This window comes from Leuciscus leuciscus, assembly GCF_965113295.1.
Source record: "Leuciscus leuciscus genome assembly, chromosome: 6".
Lineage (NCBI taxonomy): Eukaryota > Metazoa > Chordata > Actinopteri > Cypriniformes > Leuciscidae > Leuciscus > Leuciscus leuciscus.
The window spans coordinates 30,362,295-30,378,532 of NC_138730.1; the positions used below are offsets into that span (position 1 = coordinate 30,362,295).

A 16,238-nucleotide genomic window follows, 5' to 3' on the forward strand; every position below is an offset into this window, starting at 1 on the left:
TAAGACATTCGTTCATCTTCGGAACACAAATTAAGATATTTTTGATGAAATCTGAGAGGTTTCCGAGCTGCCCATAGGCAGCAACGTTATTGCAACTTTCAAAGCCCAGAAAGCTAGTAAAGACATCATTAAAATAGTCCATGTGACTACAGTGGTTCAACCTTAATGTTATGAAGCGACGAGAATACATTTTGTATGCAAAAAAACAAACAAAATTAACGGCTTTATTCAACAATCTTTTCTCTTCAACATCATTCTCCTACGCTGTTCACGTAGTAAATGCAGTGCAGCGCCATGTAGTCATGTAGTCACATGGACAATTTTAACGTCTTTACTACCTTTCCGGGCCTTGAAAGGTACAACAACGTTGTTTCAGAAACCTTTCGGATTTAATAAAAAATATCTTCATCTGTGTTCCGAAGATGAACGAAGGTCTTGCGGGGTGAGTAAGTAATGACAGAAATGTCATTTTTCGGTGAACTACCCCTTTAAATTGTGGATTACTGTACTATGTAAATACTAGTGCAACATCTAAATTTTCATTCATTCATTCAAGGTGTTCCTGTGCTGTATTTAGAAAATGTTGTGTAGTAAAAAAAGAGTAATTTTGGGAAGTAGTCTCAATGTCTAACCAATCTACAATATAGTCCTCATGGTGCCTGTTTGTAGGCATGGCAAATCATTGTCATTTTCTAGATGTCCTAGTTGTTTGTGTATTCTCACTCAGTACAAGCTTATGCTCTGTAGTCTGTACCCATCGGTACTGTAGCCCTTTGTTTTGGTTATTTTCTGGAAAAAGTAAATCTTTTCATCCTAGTTTATCATATAAGCATCCCCTACGTCACTTCTTGTAATATCAGAATTTCAGACTTTGTAGTCTTACACACTCCAGCCAGCACATGGACAGTGTTTCTGAGGCTTATCAGCAGTTATGAAATCATTGTTTTAAGGAGAGAACAACACGTTTGGGGGCTAATAGTTGCTTTTCCCCCCTCTTCCTCCCTCCTTCTCCCTGTCACATGTCCCTTTCACAGCATAGAAAAGTTCCTGGATTAACGCAGAATTAGCACAAAGCAGAGACGCCACCTCAGCCCAACATTGCAAACCGACTGAACTAGCAGAGAGAGGAAACGATTGAGGGAGAAGCAGTGCCACCAGAAACTGAGACACTTACCCCAGCAGCTCAAGACGAGTCCCAGAGAGCACAGAGACAGGCCAGGACGGGCATCCTTCTGGAAAGGGCACCCACGCCGAAGAGAGCTTCAAAAGCATGGAGGAAAAACAATTTTCTGGCATATTGGTGAGTCACTCTGACTTGCATTTTTACACTTTATTTTTTTTCTCCCCCTCAGAGTTAAAACTATTTTTAAGTTATATATATTTTTAAAAGTTATTTTCTTGTATTCTTGTATTAGAATTTTATTTTATTAGTAACTTTTTTTTGTTAAAAGTTAGTACTCAAGCAGTTCAAAGCATTTTAGATCAGGCCACAGTCCTAAATATCTCACATTCTTTTTATGGTTCAATTAAAAAATTTCTTCTCAAAGTGTAGAGAAAATAATTGATTCAGAGAGTTTATCTAAGAAAAAAAATATTAGAGCTTAAACCTATATACAGTGTTTTTCTACTTAGAGCTTTCATGATAGAGACTCACAGGAGTAGTATGAAATGTCCTGACAACTCATAGATATCTTTAACTTTTGATCAGGAGAATATAAAGAAACTTGGATAAATTTAACAGTTGATGTAGTATAATTTAGGGAGGAATAACAGGACTTTCACAATGTTTTGCCATTCCGTGAAACCTCACGATTAATGTGTGTTGTAATCTTTTTTTTCATTTATTTATTTAAATAAAGAAATTTTCCTGATGATTATGAAAGTAATTTAAAACTGTATATGACTTCTGAGTTGGGCTATAACATTGTTTCCAAACCCTGATGGCTTTTTTAACCATTGCTGTGCTGAAGGCACACACATCTGGCAGTGTGAGCTAATGTTAAAGTGTTTGCATACTGAGAAAAAGTGCTGCAACACCATAACGCAAGTAAGGGATGTATGACGTCTTGTAAATAGATGTCAACACTGTCTCTGTCATAATACTTGTGAAAAATAGTTTTTCAAGGGGGCTTGATTCTATAAGATGGAATATCGAATGAGTTTCAGAAATTTCAGAAAAATAAAATAAAAATCGATTGATTAATGATTTTTGACGCGATTATAGCTATAGTTGCTACTTCTTTTATTTTTATTTTAAGACATACTCTTGTTATTTTTAGTTTTTCTGAACGCTTATGTGTGATATGTTTGTGTGAAGTGTCAGTGGTTTGCATGGAGCAGCTGCTTTGTTGGAATTTTTGGTCAGGATGAGTGATGCTCATGTCTTTTGTGATCACTTTAGGATAATGTGTTTCTGGTTCTGTGCTGTAACTCTAAAGATATAGTGGGGTACCACTTTATTTTACAGTGTCCTTGTGACTTGTTAGGCCTACATGTAGTTACTGTAGTAATAACTATAAGTTATGCATAATTACATGCAACTAACCATAAACCAACCCCTGTTTCTAACCATAACCCTATAGTAAGTAAATGTAGTTAATTATTATTACCCAGTACTTAAATGTATAATTAAATTGTAAATTTAAGTGTAATCAAAAGTGTTTCACTGCTTAAACTGTTTCTCCATTAAACCAGTCTCTTTTTTTTCTTCTTTTTTTTTGTAAAAGCTGCGACACTTAAAATGAGTTACTATTGTGACAGCATTAAATGAGAATTATGACTGGTACATTTTCAGATTTACAGTTTAGAAATAAGGATAACAATATTCCACATGGGACAATTTACATTATCCCACGATTCCCACCTAAATTCTGTCTCAAAATCTTTTCAGGACTGGAACATGGTCATAGAATATATAGGATAGAGGATATGGAAGTCCATATGAGGTTGTAAATGCTAGGGAAACTGTTGTTAGGGGTCCTATAGCAAATAAACCTTTGAGGTCCGTCCCCACCCTAGTCCTCCCCTTGTGTGATTGGTTATAGCGATTGTAATGGTTATGGCTCCTGTGTGTCTCTCTATGTTCATATAACTGTATTGTCCTGTACTTGTAGCCTTGTACTGTGCCCTGTACATTTTGAACATCTAAACAAGTGTATTTATTTTTGTAAAGTGCATCTTGCAGATGGAATATGTATGATTTGTTTCCAAAATTCTGATTCTTATTATTATGATGATTATTGATTGAATATGCTTGTTTGGCACAATCACAGTCTTAATCTTACAAATTGAATCCTAAATCTAATCTTATTCCAAATGCTAATTTGCTCTGCAACCCATAGAGACTTGCGTTTACATTCTGGCTTTTAAACTCTTTGGGCACAAACTCTTTTTTGTGGTGCAATGTGCTTTTGGCTGTCAGTGATTTATATGACTCAAAATTTACTCCGTACAGAGGTTCGGTTGGCTCTCAAGAAGGGAAAGAAGATTTTGACCGGCACATTTTTTTGCTCATAACTCTAAATGACTTTGACTGATTACGATAGTGGCACCTTATTTTACACAAATAGTTCTGCTTAATGTACAATATCTGACCAAGTGGTAATCCGTAGTACCTTAGTATGTGGTTTTGTATACTGTCAAAAGGCAGGAAGCTTGTGTCAGTGCTTTGAATGGTGTTAATTCCTCTTTGTCTCCGACAGAATCTGTTTAGCTTTAAGAATATCCTGACATGTTGACAATGAGATATCACCAGCAAAAAGCCCATTGTTCCCCTCTGACAGTGACAGTAGAGACTGTAAGAGCTGCTGTAACCCAAAATATAATTAGAGCCTAGTAGAATGACATGAAAGGAATTAATGCTAGAGTTGTCAGACATTCAGAAGCAGTTGTGGAGGAACTGTTGATTGAGCTGTGATGACCCTATGCTGTACTTACTTTTTCTTCTGTCCCACTGGCAGCTCTCCAACCTTTCCCAAGGGTTGTTAATGTGTGCTGCTGTCTGTGAAGTGGAAATTAAACGCAAACAAATTTTGGATCCCATAGTCCCTCAGGATGCTGGGCTACTGCTGCACGTTTTAACTCTCCTCTCTGGGCTTTCAAACATTTCAAAGCACAGGTCAATTAATTAGCATTAAACTAAACGAGCAACCGTAAATTACATTCATAATTTTAGTGAGCTGTCTCACGGTCACCCATCATTCTAAATCCTCATCCTAACAGAAATGGAACCTCTAAATTGACTTAAATTGAAAATTTACAAAAGTGACTGATTTGAAATGCTTCCGCATCGTTTCCGTTAATGGTTCCAAGAAATGGTTAATGGTGACTTGTGTGCCCCACACAAACAGCACTCCTCACGTGAAGTGTGTGAGACATAGTTTCAGTAGCATTAGATGTTCAGTAGATGTTGCTAATCTGCAAAGCTAACAATGCTTTACTTTTAATGGGCACAAAAAAACAAACATGACAAACGCATGAATATTGGGTGAAATAGTATATTTTTTATTAGATTGAACTATTTTGTCTCTACATTTAGAATAATAATGTATATATTATAATTATAATATAATGTATTATATTATGCCTTATCTGTGAAGGACGACCATCTTTGGAATAACAAACATGGCATGGTGAAGTGAAGTGATGTGAAGGCCAAGTATGGTAACCCATACTCGGAATTTGTCCTCTGTGTTTAATCCAAGTTAGTCCACATACATTAGGAGCAGTGAGTAATAAACTGCAACCCGCGGAAACACACACCCGGAGCAGTGGGCAGCCGTGGAGCAATTGGTGGTTAGGTGCTTTCCTCAAGGGAACCTAAGCTGTTTCCCACCGGTATTGAGAATCAAACTCGCAACCTTTGGGTTACAAGTCCGACTCTCTAACCATTAGGCTAAGACTGGTATTTTGCAATGTCTGCAATGGACATCAGGCATACAAATTGATTATATGGTATTCCCAGCACTGCATTAGATTTTAGCCAGAACATGGTGACAGGTATAAACAACACAATTTAAAGGGATAGTACAAAATGAAACTTTTGTCAACTCAACATTTTTACACCCTAATATCATTCCAAACCTGTACTGGAAGCATTTTAATTTTTTTTTCTCTTGTGGAACACAAAAGACGATGGGGATCAAACAACATTGGAGTCCAATATAACTGATTGTGTTCAACTAAAAGATGAAAGTCATATACACTTATTTCCATTGTATAGAAAAAAAAAAAGCAGCAAGACATGTCTTTTTTATGTTCCACTGAAGAAATAAATTCATACAGTTTAGTGAGGAAATAATTTTTGAGGGAACCATCTCTTTAACAACAGTGATGTCCGTTCCAAACTCACTAGAGTTTTGAACAGAGCCCAAATTTTAAAAAAAATGATGAGATGTCACAGAATTTTTTATAAAAAGCATCTGTATTCTTTAGTGTGATTATTTTCTTTTGTTCATAATCCAGAGTCTCATTTATAGCAGGTGAGCATCAAGTTCAAGGCCATGCCTAGGTCAGCAGCACTTTCAGACTTATGTAAGGAACATATTGAGCTGTCACTCACTCACATTAACTACAGCGTACACATCTTTTGTAGCTGCGCAACCGAAGTGCCTTCAGGGGCATGGGAACAGATGTGGTTGAGCAAAAGGGAAGTCAAACATGATTTCTGTCTATGTTTGAGCCCCAGACTGTACTGTCTGTGGAGTGTAGCGAGCCTAGAGAGAAGGCAACCACCGTGGAGTACGCACAATTGGAGGACAAGGGCCACCAAATGCCAAACACGTCCACTGCTGCGATTCTTTTAAAAACACTCCCCTCCGCTAAAAGGGCCCATTGAGAATCAGCCTTTAGATTTCATTTGAAGTAACCACTCAGGCTGAAAATTTCGTTTTTCTGTGTTCTTTCCTCTCGCCTTTATGTGTGGAGGTGCCCCTATTCTACCCAGGCTAAACACAAATACTGACCAAGAAAGAGCCACTTTTTCTCCTCGCTAGCTGAAATTATGGACTGCAGTTTAGCATTGTGTTCCATCCACCTGGCTTCCTAAATATTCTTTTATTAATTTTATTTTTAAAGGTTGAATTGAAGTCCCTTAAAGCCTTTTCAGCCCATATTTAGGTAATTTGTTGCGCTTGAACCCGACCTGCTCCCCCCGTGGTGGTGTGAATGGGAGAAAAAGGCATGGGATGAGGGGGGGTCTGCTGTTCTCAGGGTTTCTCCACAGAAACAGCCCCTTGACCTATTATTTATCATTTTGAAGCTCTCCATGTTGAAAGATCACAGCAACACAACCCATGCTTTTGTGTTGACTAGTTCATGCATTAAATTAAGAGCCAGGAAATCCATAATAAGTCAAGTCAAGTTTATTTAATAATACATTCAGAGAATACACAATTTCAAACGGAAACCAGAAATTGACAGGAATCAGAGTGTTAAAGTTGTCACAGTTCAAAAAACGATGACGACAACTTTTTAGAGGGTTTTGAGGCCTTGATGTATTTTTTGACCTGCTAATTTGACCTAGATAATTATAAATTGTCATACAAGTCTCTTTTTGTGGTTTATGAAAAAGCAAAATTTCACCATTTAACCTTATAACGTGACCTCTGTGTGCGAGTAAACAGTGCTCACTGCTTGGCTCTCATATACTCGTGACAGAAAGCCTTACTCAAATGTCAGAGAATCTCATCTGGTGCTTTTTATACTACTTTCCTTTGTGTACTGAAAGAAAAGGCATCCACCCCACAAGACAACTTTGTGAACTCTGAGAGCAGGGTCTCTGTCCTCTTTCAAACAGATTTTCAACCATTTGTCAAAACATAGATGGCCATATTACAAGCCTTTCCTTGCACTTTCAGCTTCTAGAACGAACTTTTCAAAAAAAAAAATCTCGAACTCAGAACACAGCTTGATAGCCTGTTGTCACTTTTCTAATTGGCCGATTGTCAGATCCACGTGAGGCGCGACAAAGTCACATGTATCTCAAGTTCATCCTCAGTGATGGTCCCATATGTTTGTCAAAATGTGTATGTTGTGTGCTTTTTCCAGCCTGATTTGTGCCCAAGCCATTCCTCTGAGCCCCATTCTCCCCGGAGGAGGTCTGAGCTACACGCTATTTATAAAGAATTAGCAGCTGGGGCCCTTCCAGCCAAATTATGGCAGTTGGGGGGGTTGGGGGGGAATAATCATGGAAGCTTCAGGTTAATCCAAGCGTTGGAAATTGCTCTTCAGTGTCCCGAAAGCCGTTTGGACCAGGTGGACGTCACAAATTCTCTCTTTGCCCTGTACGCACACAAACACACACTCGCGCTCCAAAGGAACGGGGCAGGAAGTCGTTTTCAGACTAAGGTCCATAAATATGTCTTTGTTTTGCCCCCTACAATGTTCGTGCCAGACTTTTCACTGACTTCCCTATTTAGTGTCTGGTCCAACATGGGCTTAGATTAAGATTCACTGCATTACTTCCTTTTGTACAAAAAAATGGCTGATACCCGTTTTAGCATTATTGTGATCACCATTGAAGCGTAATACACAGTGAGAGCATATTAAGTTGATTTATAATGATAGACATAAATATGAATTCAGTGTGATGTAATGGGAACTGGTGAAGAAAACTCTCATCTAATTTGAATTATTCCTTTTATTAGTAGTCAATTACATTAAGCTATTTTACACACTTGAATGCTTTTAATTGTTCAGTGAAATTTTGAATAGACCTGATTTGTGAGTTTTCTCTCTTCCTACCATTGTGTTAAGTTTTAGGTATTAAACATAGGTTGAGCCTGTCAGCAGCTTCCCTTTTTGTAAACTTGAGTTCACTGTGTTTGGGATGTTTCACTATTTTGTAACACATTGGGCCCTATCTTGCACCCAGCGCAATTGACTTTGTACACCGACGCATGTATCATTCCTATTTTGGACCCGCGCAAAGCGGACTTTTCCCTCCACAGACGCACGTCGGTTAACTAAGAAATACACTTGCGCTCCCGGGGGCGGTTCAGCGCAAAGAGGAGGCGTGTTCCGGCGCAAACGTTCCTTCATGCTATTTTGCAGGTTTAGAAAACAATTGCGCCACTAACCAGGAAAAAATTGTTTAAAGTCAGTGGCGCGTTGCGCATGTTATTCATATGCTATTTTAAGGGCACATGCTTGGCCATAATCAATGTAGCGTGTGCACAACGCGCACTTTGATTCTCATCTACACAGAAGCAGCAGTTTTCATTTTTGCAAATCATACATTATTACGATAGATAGATAGATAGATAGATAGATAGATAGATAGATAGATAGATAGACAGACAATTTATTATAAAAGCATACATCTAACTTACACATTTACCCAAATTATCATACGCCTGTTTAACTGAAGTTAATTTGGGTGGGTTTCTCCATCCCCAATGTCCCTGACGAGAACGTCAGTCTCCTCGGCTGTGAACCGCTGCTGGCGCGCGTCAGGCAAATCCGCCGTTATAATAGGAATCCGCTTTAGAACAAGCGCGCCTGCTCTTAAAGGGAATGTGAGATGACGCTCTGATTGGTTTATTTCACGTTACGCCCAAACCACACCTATGAATAATGAAGCTACTTCAGACCAACCCCTTTTAGATTTGCGCCGGGCGCAAGAGGCATTTATCCCGCCGGGAAAATAGCAACAGCGCCCAAGACCCGCCCACAAAGTTACTTGCGCTTTGCGCTTGACACTTGCGTTTCAGATCGTTAAAATAAGTCACTTTGCATTTATCTTGTGTAGCATTCATCGATTTTCCAAAGAATTTGTAACTTTTTATTTTATTTTATTTTTTTACATTTGATTGCTTTTTCCACCTTTTAATAATCTTATACCTTTAAAAAAAACATTATTTTTGTCATTTTTATTAATATTTCTCACGTTATGCTACATTATGACTCCAACCATAGCAAATTAAAATAGTAATGTACAAAATTTTGTCATAATGCTAGTTACTATTTTAAAGTCACTCCGCTTTGTTTAATGATACTAATTACATCCTAACATTGCTTGTCAGCTTAGTTCTCCATTTTTGTTTTCAATCTATTCCATTGTATTCATTTCAAGTGCATCTAATGTTTAGCAAGTAAATGGTGCCATCATTTTTTAAGGTTTCTAAGTCTCTCCAAAAGCTAAATAAGATTGTGGAAATGTCTCAGATATTATGTTTCCTATTTTAGATATTAGCAATTATTTAATATTTCTGTTACCAGAATGGTTAACAACCATTCAGTATTTCAGCCTGTGTGCTGTCATGTGCAGGGGGTAAAAATCATGCGAGTTGATTGTCTAAAACCGTGGTCCTCTGTTTTGTGTGTGTGTTTGCTTTGGGTTGTTTTTGTGTGTTGGACATACCACTCTAGATTGTAAATGGGGCAAAAGAGAGCTCCGGAAGGAGACGGCTCATCAAAGCCTGCACTAAGTTTGAAAAAGTGACGTTTTTAGTCAGCAGTAGTATTTTAGCCCTCACTGAGGCCCTCTTGTTCAGCTTGTCAATAGAACGAACGTGCCCTGAATGGGAAACACCTGCTTAAGGGCTCTTGCTGGAAACCACACTTTCTGAAACTCCCTGGTGAATCTGGAAACCTCTTGTGTTACTTTCCTGTTTTTAGTTTACACTGTAGAGGCTTCTGAATTAACTCTTGTTGTGAGGTCCAAATGACCCGTGGGTCTCTAAATTAAACTCACCTTTTCGTTCTCACCTTCGTCCACCTTTTTTTTTTTTAAGAATGTCTTGGTCATTCTTTTCCATAAAGTGAAAGTGAATTATATTAACAAAAAACTATAAAAGGTCAATGAAAGTATAATAAAAGTAGTCCATATGACCTAGGCAAACATTGATTAATGACTTGTGTTGTTTCAAAGTAAAAAAACGGCGTCAGTCACACTGTTATTTTAGTGTCATTGAGATACTATTATAGTTTTATTAATATTTTTAATTAGTTTTTATTTTAATATTTTCAGTTTTCATTTTCATTTTAGGTAAAGTTTTAGTCATTTTGTAGTGTTTTTGTTATTTTTTTATTATTTTTTAACAAAAGGTCTATTTGGGATGCTCCGACCAGGATTTTTGCAACCGATACCGATAGGGCTGTCGTGATAACTGCAATATTGTCAGGGGTGCACATAAGTGGTGCGCAGGTGCGCATGCGCTACCCAATTAAACAATGCGTACCAGATGAATTGCCGCAACCCTCATTTGCGTACCTAAGATTTGGGGATAGACATTTGCACAAAAAGAATAAATAACTTACCGTAGCCTATTTTATAAGTCGCTCCGGAGACGCATATCAGTCAAAAAATGCGCCACGAGGAAGAAAAAACATATAGCCTAAGTCGCACTGGACTAAGTTGCATTTTTTTTGCAATATATTTCACACAAAAAAAAAAGAAAAAAAGTTACAGACAGTTCTCCGTTACGGACGTGAGCGCTCTAAAGCGGCAATAAAATAATGTTTTAAAACTTTCACAGAGACCTCAAACTGAAAGCACAAAGCCTGTCTTTAAATTTAATTTCGTTTTGTATTAATTGTATCTTAATTTTAATCGATGTTTCATCAACCATTTGTCTGGATTTAATAAGAAGTAGCTAAATATAGGCTATTAGAAAATAGATAATTAGGACACGGAGGCGCTGCCGAACCTGGAGCTCGTCTCATAAATGAACCGAAACTCAGCGTGGGCCTATAAGGTAGCCTATTGCCTCACAGACCTGAGACATATAGATAGCTTGAAATGTCTACTTTTAAGCAGAACAATTCAAAACGAAAGAAAACAGACTGCGCTGCTTATGTAATTCGTATGAAATGTGCATTTCTCTCTGGCGCTGCGAAGATCGCGAGTCGTCAACTTCATCTGTCTAGCCGACAATGACATAAAAAAATAACTGTTTTATTAGTAAACAATTAAAATGTCTCCTGCTATATGTAACATATTTGCCTGTTCCTTACAAAATACTGACAGTGGGGTATTTGACTGTTTTTTATTTATTTATTTTTTTTAGCAGCTGCGGACAAATCTTTTCGACACACACACACAATATTACATAACACTCTGCGCTTATGTTTTAAAAAGATAATTTAACATATAAATAACCATTTTTAAATAGCCCACTTAAAGTGTTTATTACAAATAAATGACTAAATGCTAAAAATGAATACATTTTAATGAACAAACAAATGCGTTGCATTTACAATTCTGTGAAAACAGGGGGTGCTGCAGCACCCCCACTTCCCGCGGCCCTGGATAGGTGCGCAATCTGTGGTGTTGGATAGGGGTGCAACGGATCAAAAAACTCACGGTTCGGATCGTTTCTCGGATCAGAGTCACGGATCGGATCATTTTTCGGATCAGCAAAATTTTATTTTATTTTTTTATTAACACTTTTAAATTGTTAAATTAAAATATATAAAATCAACTTAAAGTGCACAAGGCATAATATCTTCTTTTTAACATAATTAATGAAAAACAACTTAAAGTGCAACATAAAAAGTGCAACTTAAAGTGCAACATCTCCTTCCTTTAAACATGGACCAATGCTTTATGTGTTTCCACTGTCATATAGGGCTGTCAAAATTGCTCAAAAATGACGTTCGAATATTCCCTCTAAAAAACACATATTCGAATTATTCGAACATCTGGTTGCGCATTTTGTCAATGACGCGCATTAGGCCTATGTCAATAACAGGACAAATTAATACAAAGAGACATAACTACTTGTGTAGTTCATTTAAGTTTCAACATATTTGACAACGTATTACCTTGCTCGCTCGCACTCGCAGGCACTCTTTCTCTCTCTCTCTCGCCGTCACCCATGCTGCGTTCACACCAAACGCGAATAGAGCGTCTGGCGCGAGTGATTTCAATGTGAAGTCAATGTAAAGACGCGTTTACGCACGTCTGGAGGTTTTGCGGCGCGAATGAGGCGTCACGCTCTCTGCGGTTCATAACGCTCGCCATGACCACGCTGTGTGTGGACTGAACATGCGCACAACTTTTTTTTCATCAATCAATCCGCGGATCACGTGAGTGCCGAACCGAAGATATTGATCCGAACGGATCACGGATCGATGATGATCCGTTGCACCACTAGTGTTGGATAGGCTTGCTTTAAAGTAGTAACTCTAGTAAGCGCTTTAAAGTTGTCATTTCTTTGGTTTTCAGAGTTAGAAAAGCAGATATTTGCACATTTAATTTCCAGAGCTTGAAACAGTTATGTTATTTTGAAAGTTACAAGGTTTTAAAGATCAAACATTCTGTTGCACTTCTCTTAATTTTCAGTTGAAATTAAAGTTCATGTGAATCATGTCACATGACATTATCCATGCATCCCTCTAATTTGTTCCTCCTGTGAGGTGGGTTAAGGAAAAAATGCATTTGAAAATGTGAGGACCAAGCAACAACCCCAGGTTCTCCCCTGAGAACAAGACCAAAAATGTTATGTGCACCCCTGAATATTGTAATACCTCTATACTGACAAGCCAACCACAAAGGAATGCAAGCAACCGCCGCAACCACGATGTTTACGTGTTTTTTTTTGTTTTGTTTTTCATAAGGCTATGTCCTTGTTTTACACTTAGGGCCCTATTTTAACGATCTGAAACGCAAGTGTCAAGCGCAAAGCGCAAGTAACTTTGTGGGCGGGTCCCAGGCGCTGTTGCTATTTTCCCGGCGGGATAAATGACTCTTGCGCCAGGCGCAAATCTATCGTAATAATGTATGATTTGCAAAAATGAAAACTGCTGCTTCTGTGTAGATGAGAGAATCAAAGTGCGCGTTGTGCACACGCTACATTGATTATGGCCAAGCATGTGCCCTTAAAATAGCATATGAATAACATGCGCAACGCGCCACTGACTTTAAACTATTTTTTCCTGGTTAGTGGCGCAATTGTTTTCTAAACCATCAAAATAGCATGAAGGAACGTTTGCACCGGAACACGCCTCCTTTTTTGCGCTGAACCGCCCAAGGAGCGCAAGTTCATTCCCTAGTTTAGCGACGTGCTTCTGTGGAGGGAAAAGCGCACTTTGCGCGGGTGCAAAATAGGAATGATACATGCGTCTGTGTACAAAGTCAATTGCGCTGGGTGCAAGATAGGGCCCTTAATGCATGTGTGTTGAATGTTAAATAAGTTAATGATAACGAGTGAAGAATGTGTTTTCACCAACTGGCTCTTTTTTACTTAAGGTAAATTTACTTAATGGTACTCTGTGTGTACCATTGTGATTTGTACAGCAGCTCCGTAGATTTGTATTTAACAAGCCTAAACATACAGCGAATGAGAGAGAGAAAGATCGACTTAGATTCACTCTGTCTTACTGGTGAAATATCAGCAGTCTTAGAAAGCCTCTCGTCCAGTCAGATTCAAGGATCGGAACTAAATGTTATACAAACAATAGCCCAGCAAGCTATAATAGTCAGGTTTATGTTCTGTTATCTAGACCCTTCTTTTGACATTCTGTTCTTTCCTTTAGTTCCTGTTTTCCTGCTCTGTTTTGTTTCGGTTTCATTGGTTACTGATTATGTCCTTGTTTGTTTCTGTAGTTGCGTATTAGTTTCACATATGTCTAGTTTACTTTCCTTTGTTCTACCCATGTTTATATAGCCCTGTGTTTCAGTTGTTCTTTGTCAGTTCTCGTTTATGCATTGTGTGATTTGCGTTATTCTCCTCCGTGTTCATTCAAAGTGTTTGGATTATTAATAGCCTGTTTTGCTTTTGAATCTCCTTCAAGATTCAAAGTGCCTGCTGACCACATCATAACATCGCAATATTAAGCCACTCAAAATCACCACAAGGGAAATTCCTTCACAGAGACAGCTCTAGATTCCGACTATCGATTTCTTGTCATCCCATTTGGCTGATACCGATCCTGATCATTCAAGCTTTATATAAGTGATGTGTAAGTTCTCTGTTCTCTGATTTTCTCAAGATCTACATGCGATTTACTATGGTTTACTAATGTATCGCGAAGATACATAGCAGAACGTGGCGCAAATGCATGCCAGTGGGGACTTTTTATGGTTTTACTTCAATAAATTGTGATCCATTTGTGAGATCAGCCAAATTAAGTGACTACCGATTGAGTAATTGAATCTGATTATCGGCCAATACCGATAATCCGATCGATTGGAGCATCCCTAATGTCTTTTTTAGTTTTTTTTATATAATTTTTTTTTTATGAAAATGAGAAATGTTGTCTTGGCAACTAGCTGAAATAAGTTTATTTTATTTTTAGATTTTGTTTTAATGTTTTTTTATGGTTTTAGTTTCAGTTAACTATTATAACCTTGACCAGGAATGCAGCACACGTGTGATATATACCATCTTAGTGGAGCTTTTTGTTATTTTAGACTTTGAAAGTCTAAAGTTTCCTTTCACTTACATTATATGAAAAAGGAAAGGATTACCCTCAAAGTTTTCTATATTAGAATGTCTAGCTATATCTTTAGTACTGTAGTAGTGCCAAAACACACAGAGCTGCAAAGTATGCTATGCTGGTAGCCTAATGGTTAAGAGGTGAGTTTGCTGACTCACAGATTGCAAGTGAAGGTCCTAAGTAGAGGTGACCGAGTAATTGCTGTCGCTAAGCTCAAAATCCTGCTATTTCTTCATTGTGCACTCAAAGGGTCTTAACACCTTAAAGTTCCAGAAGGATTATTAGAGTTACTGTACTGTGAATAGTTTTGAATTGAATGTGCAAAAATGTCAGGTAGTTCATTCTAAAGGTAAAATATTTTATTAATAAAAGTAATGATTTATAATTTTATAATGATGTTAAATTAAATTATATATATATATATATATATACACATATATATTTATATATATATATATATATATATATATATATATATACATACACTCTCTGTGTGTTTATATTTAGCTTAGAAACACACAAACACAAATTTTTGCTAAATAAATTACTTAAAGAGAAAAATGCTATTCAAAATGGTTATGATTTGGTTTTTGTGATTAGGTTAGGTTTGTTTTTATTATGAAATTGAAATTCCTTAATGAGCACTAAGTGTGTAATTAGGAGGTCGTATTCCCCCACTCCCAAGTGTGCACACTTGTTTAGGATCCGTCTAATGAGTTTTGTTTTGATGTGTTTATTTCATTTCAATCACAGCCCTTCCTTGTTCTCATCACTCGCTATTATGCTATTGATATGGGGCAGCGCAAATAGCGGAGTGTACATATCCTCATTAGAAGCGAGTGTTTTTGTGATGGGAGGCGAGGTTCCGTGCTGCTGCTTGACTAATAGGGGTTGGCTGGGGCCCCTGAGGAGTCTCTAATGACCGCCTGTGTCAGATTCCCTTACAGCCGGGCTCGTGGCACAGACACAAGGAGTTGCCCGGAGCTATGTGCGTGTATATGTGTGTGTTTGTGTGGAAGGGTAGGTGTCACAAATACATAAAGTCTCAGCCAGCTGCTTGTTGTTGTTGAAACTCGCATATTAATTGAGAGGACACTCTCAAATTAGCTGTTGATTTCTGAAATGGGCTACTGTAATTTGACTTCAGATCATTATTATAGATTTGTTTATGAAACCAGACTCTTTGCCAGTTTGTATAGAGAAAGAAGACAGGGAACAATAGAAATACTGGGGAGAAAAGGGGGAAATAGGATTGTGACATGACACAAGACTGATTTGAACCTCACAAGACCGTCCTTACCCTAAAGCATGTATGCTAACCGCTAGGTCATGGCTCTGATGTTTTGCAGTATAATTTTGTTGTGTAAGAACTTTGTCTAGCTAAGTGTAAAGAGATGCTCATCTCTATGTGATGATATCTGTGCCCAAAGGGTCAAACAGGCAGAGCAGATGTATTTAAGCTCAGCTGGAAGAGCATCATCAATAACTCATAGGCATAATAAACCCTTTTTTTTTTCTTTTTTTTTTGGTTTAGGATTAGGATTTTTTTCATTCTCTATTTTTATTCTATTTACTCTTTTTTATTTTTTATTTTTTATTTAGTCATAACACTTTTTGGGATGGCTTGAGGATATTTGAAAAAAGGCTTGCTTTTGTACTGTATTTGCATTATCTTCATACAATTTGGACTGTTATGCCACACTTACAAAATTACGAATGCCATTTACAAATATGTAACAAAATATCAAACCAAGTGGCATTTATTTTAAAGAAATATGGCACAAACATACCTTTTTAACCAAAATAAGTTAGATTTTTAAATTATGAAATAAGATATACTATTTAAAATATAGTAA

At 37.5% G+C, this 16,238-nt stretch overlaps 1 protein-coding gene across 5 annotated transcripts in view; it reads left to right on the forward strand.

Annotated features, from left to right (window-relative positions):
* Positions 1 to 16,238, forward strand: part of slc6a9 (solute carrier family 6 member 9) — a 60,390-nt gene that overhangs the window by 14,057 nt on the left and 30,095 nt on the right. For 3 of the 5 annotated variants that reach the window (XM_082172659.1, XM_082172658.1, XM_082172657.1), the window contains exon 2: positions 1,035 to 1,300. In XM_082172659.1, coding sequence (XP_082028785.1) covers positions 1,271 to 1,300 — 30 coding nt within the window. In that variant the 5' untranslated portion in view covers positions 1,035 to 1,270. Of the gene's footprint in view, positions 1 to 1,034; positions 1,301 to 15,945 lie in introns of those variants that run through there. The other 2 variants (XR_014206716.1, XM_082172656.1) reach the window with 1 other exon arrangement.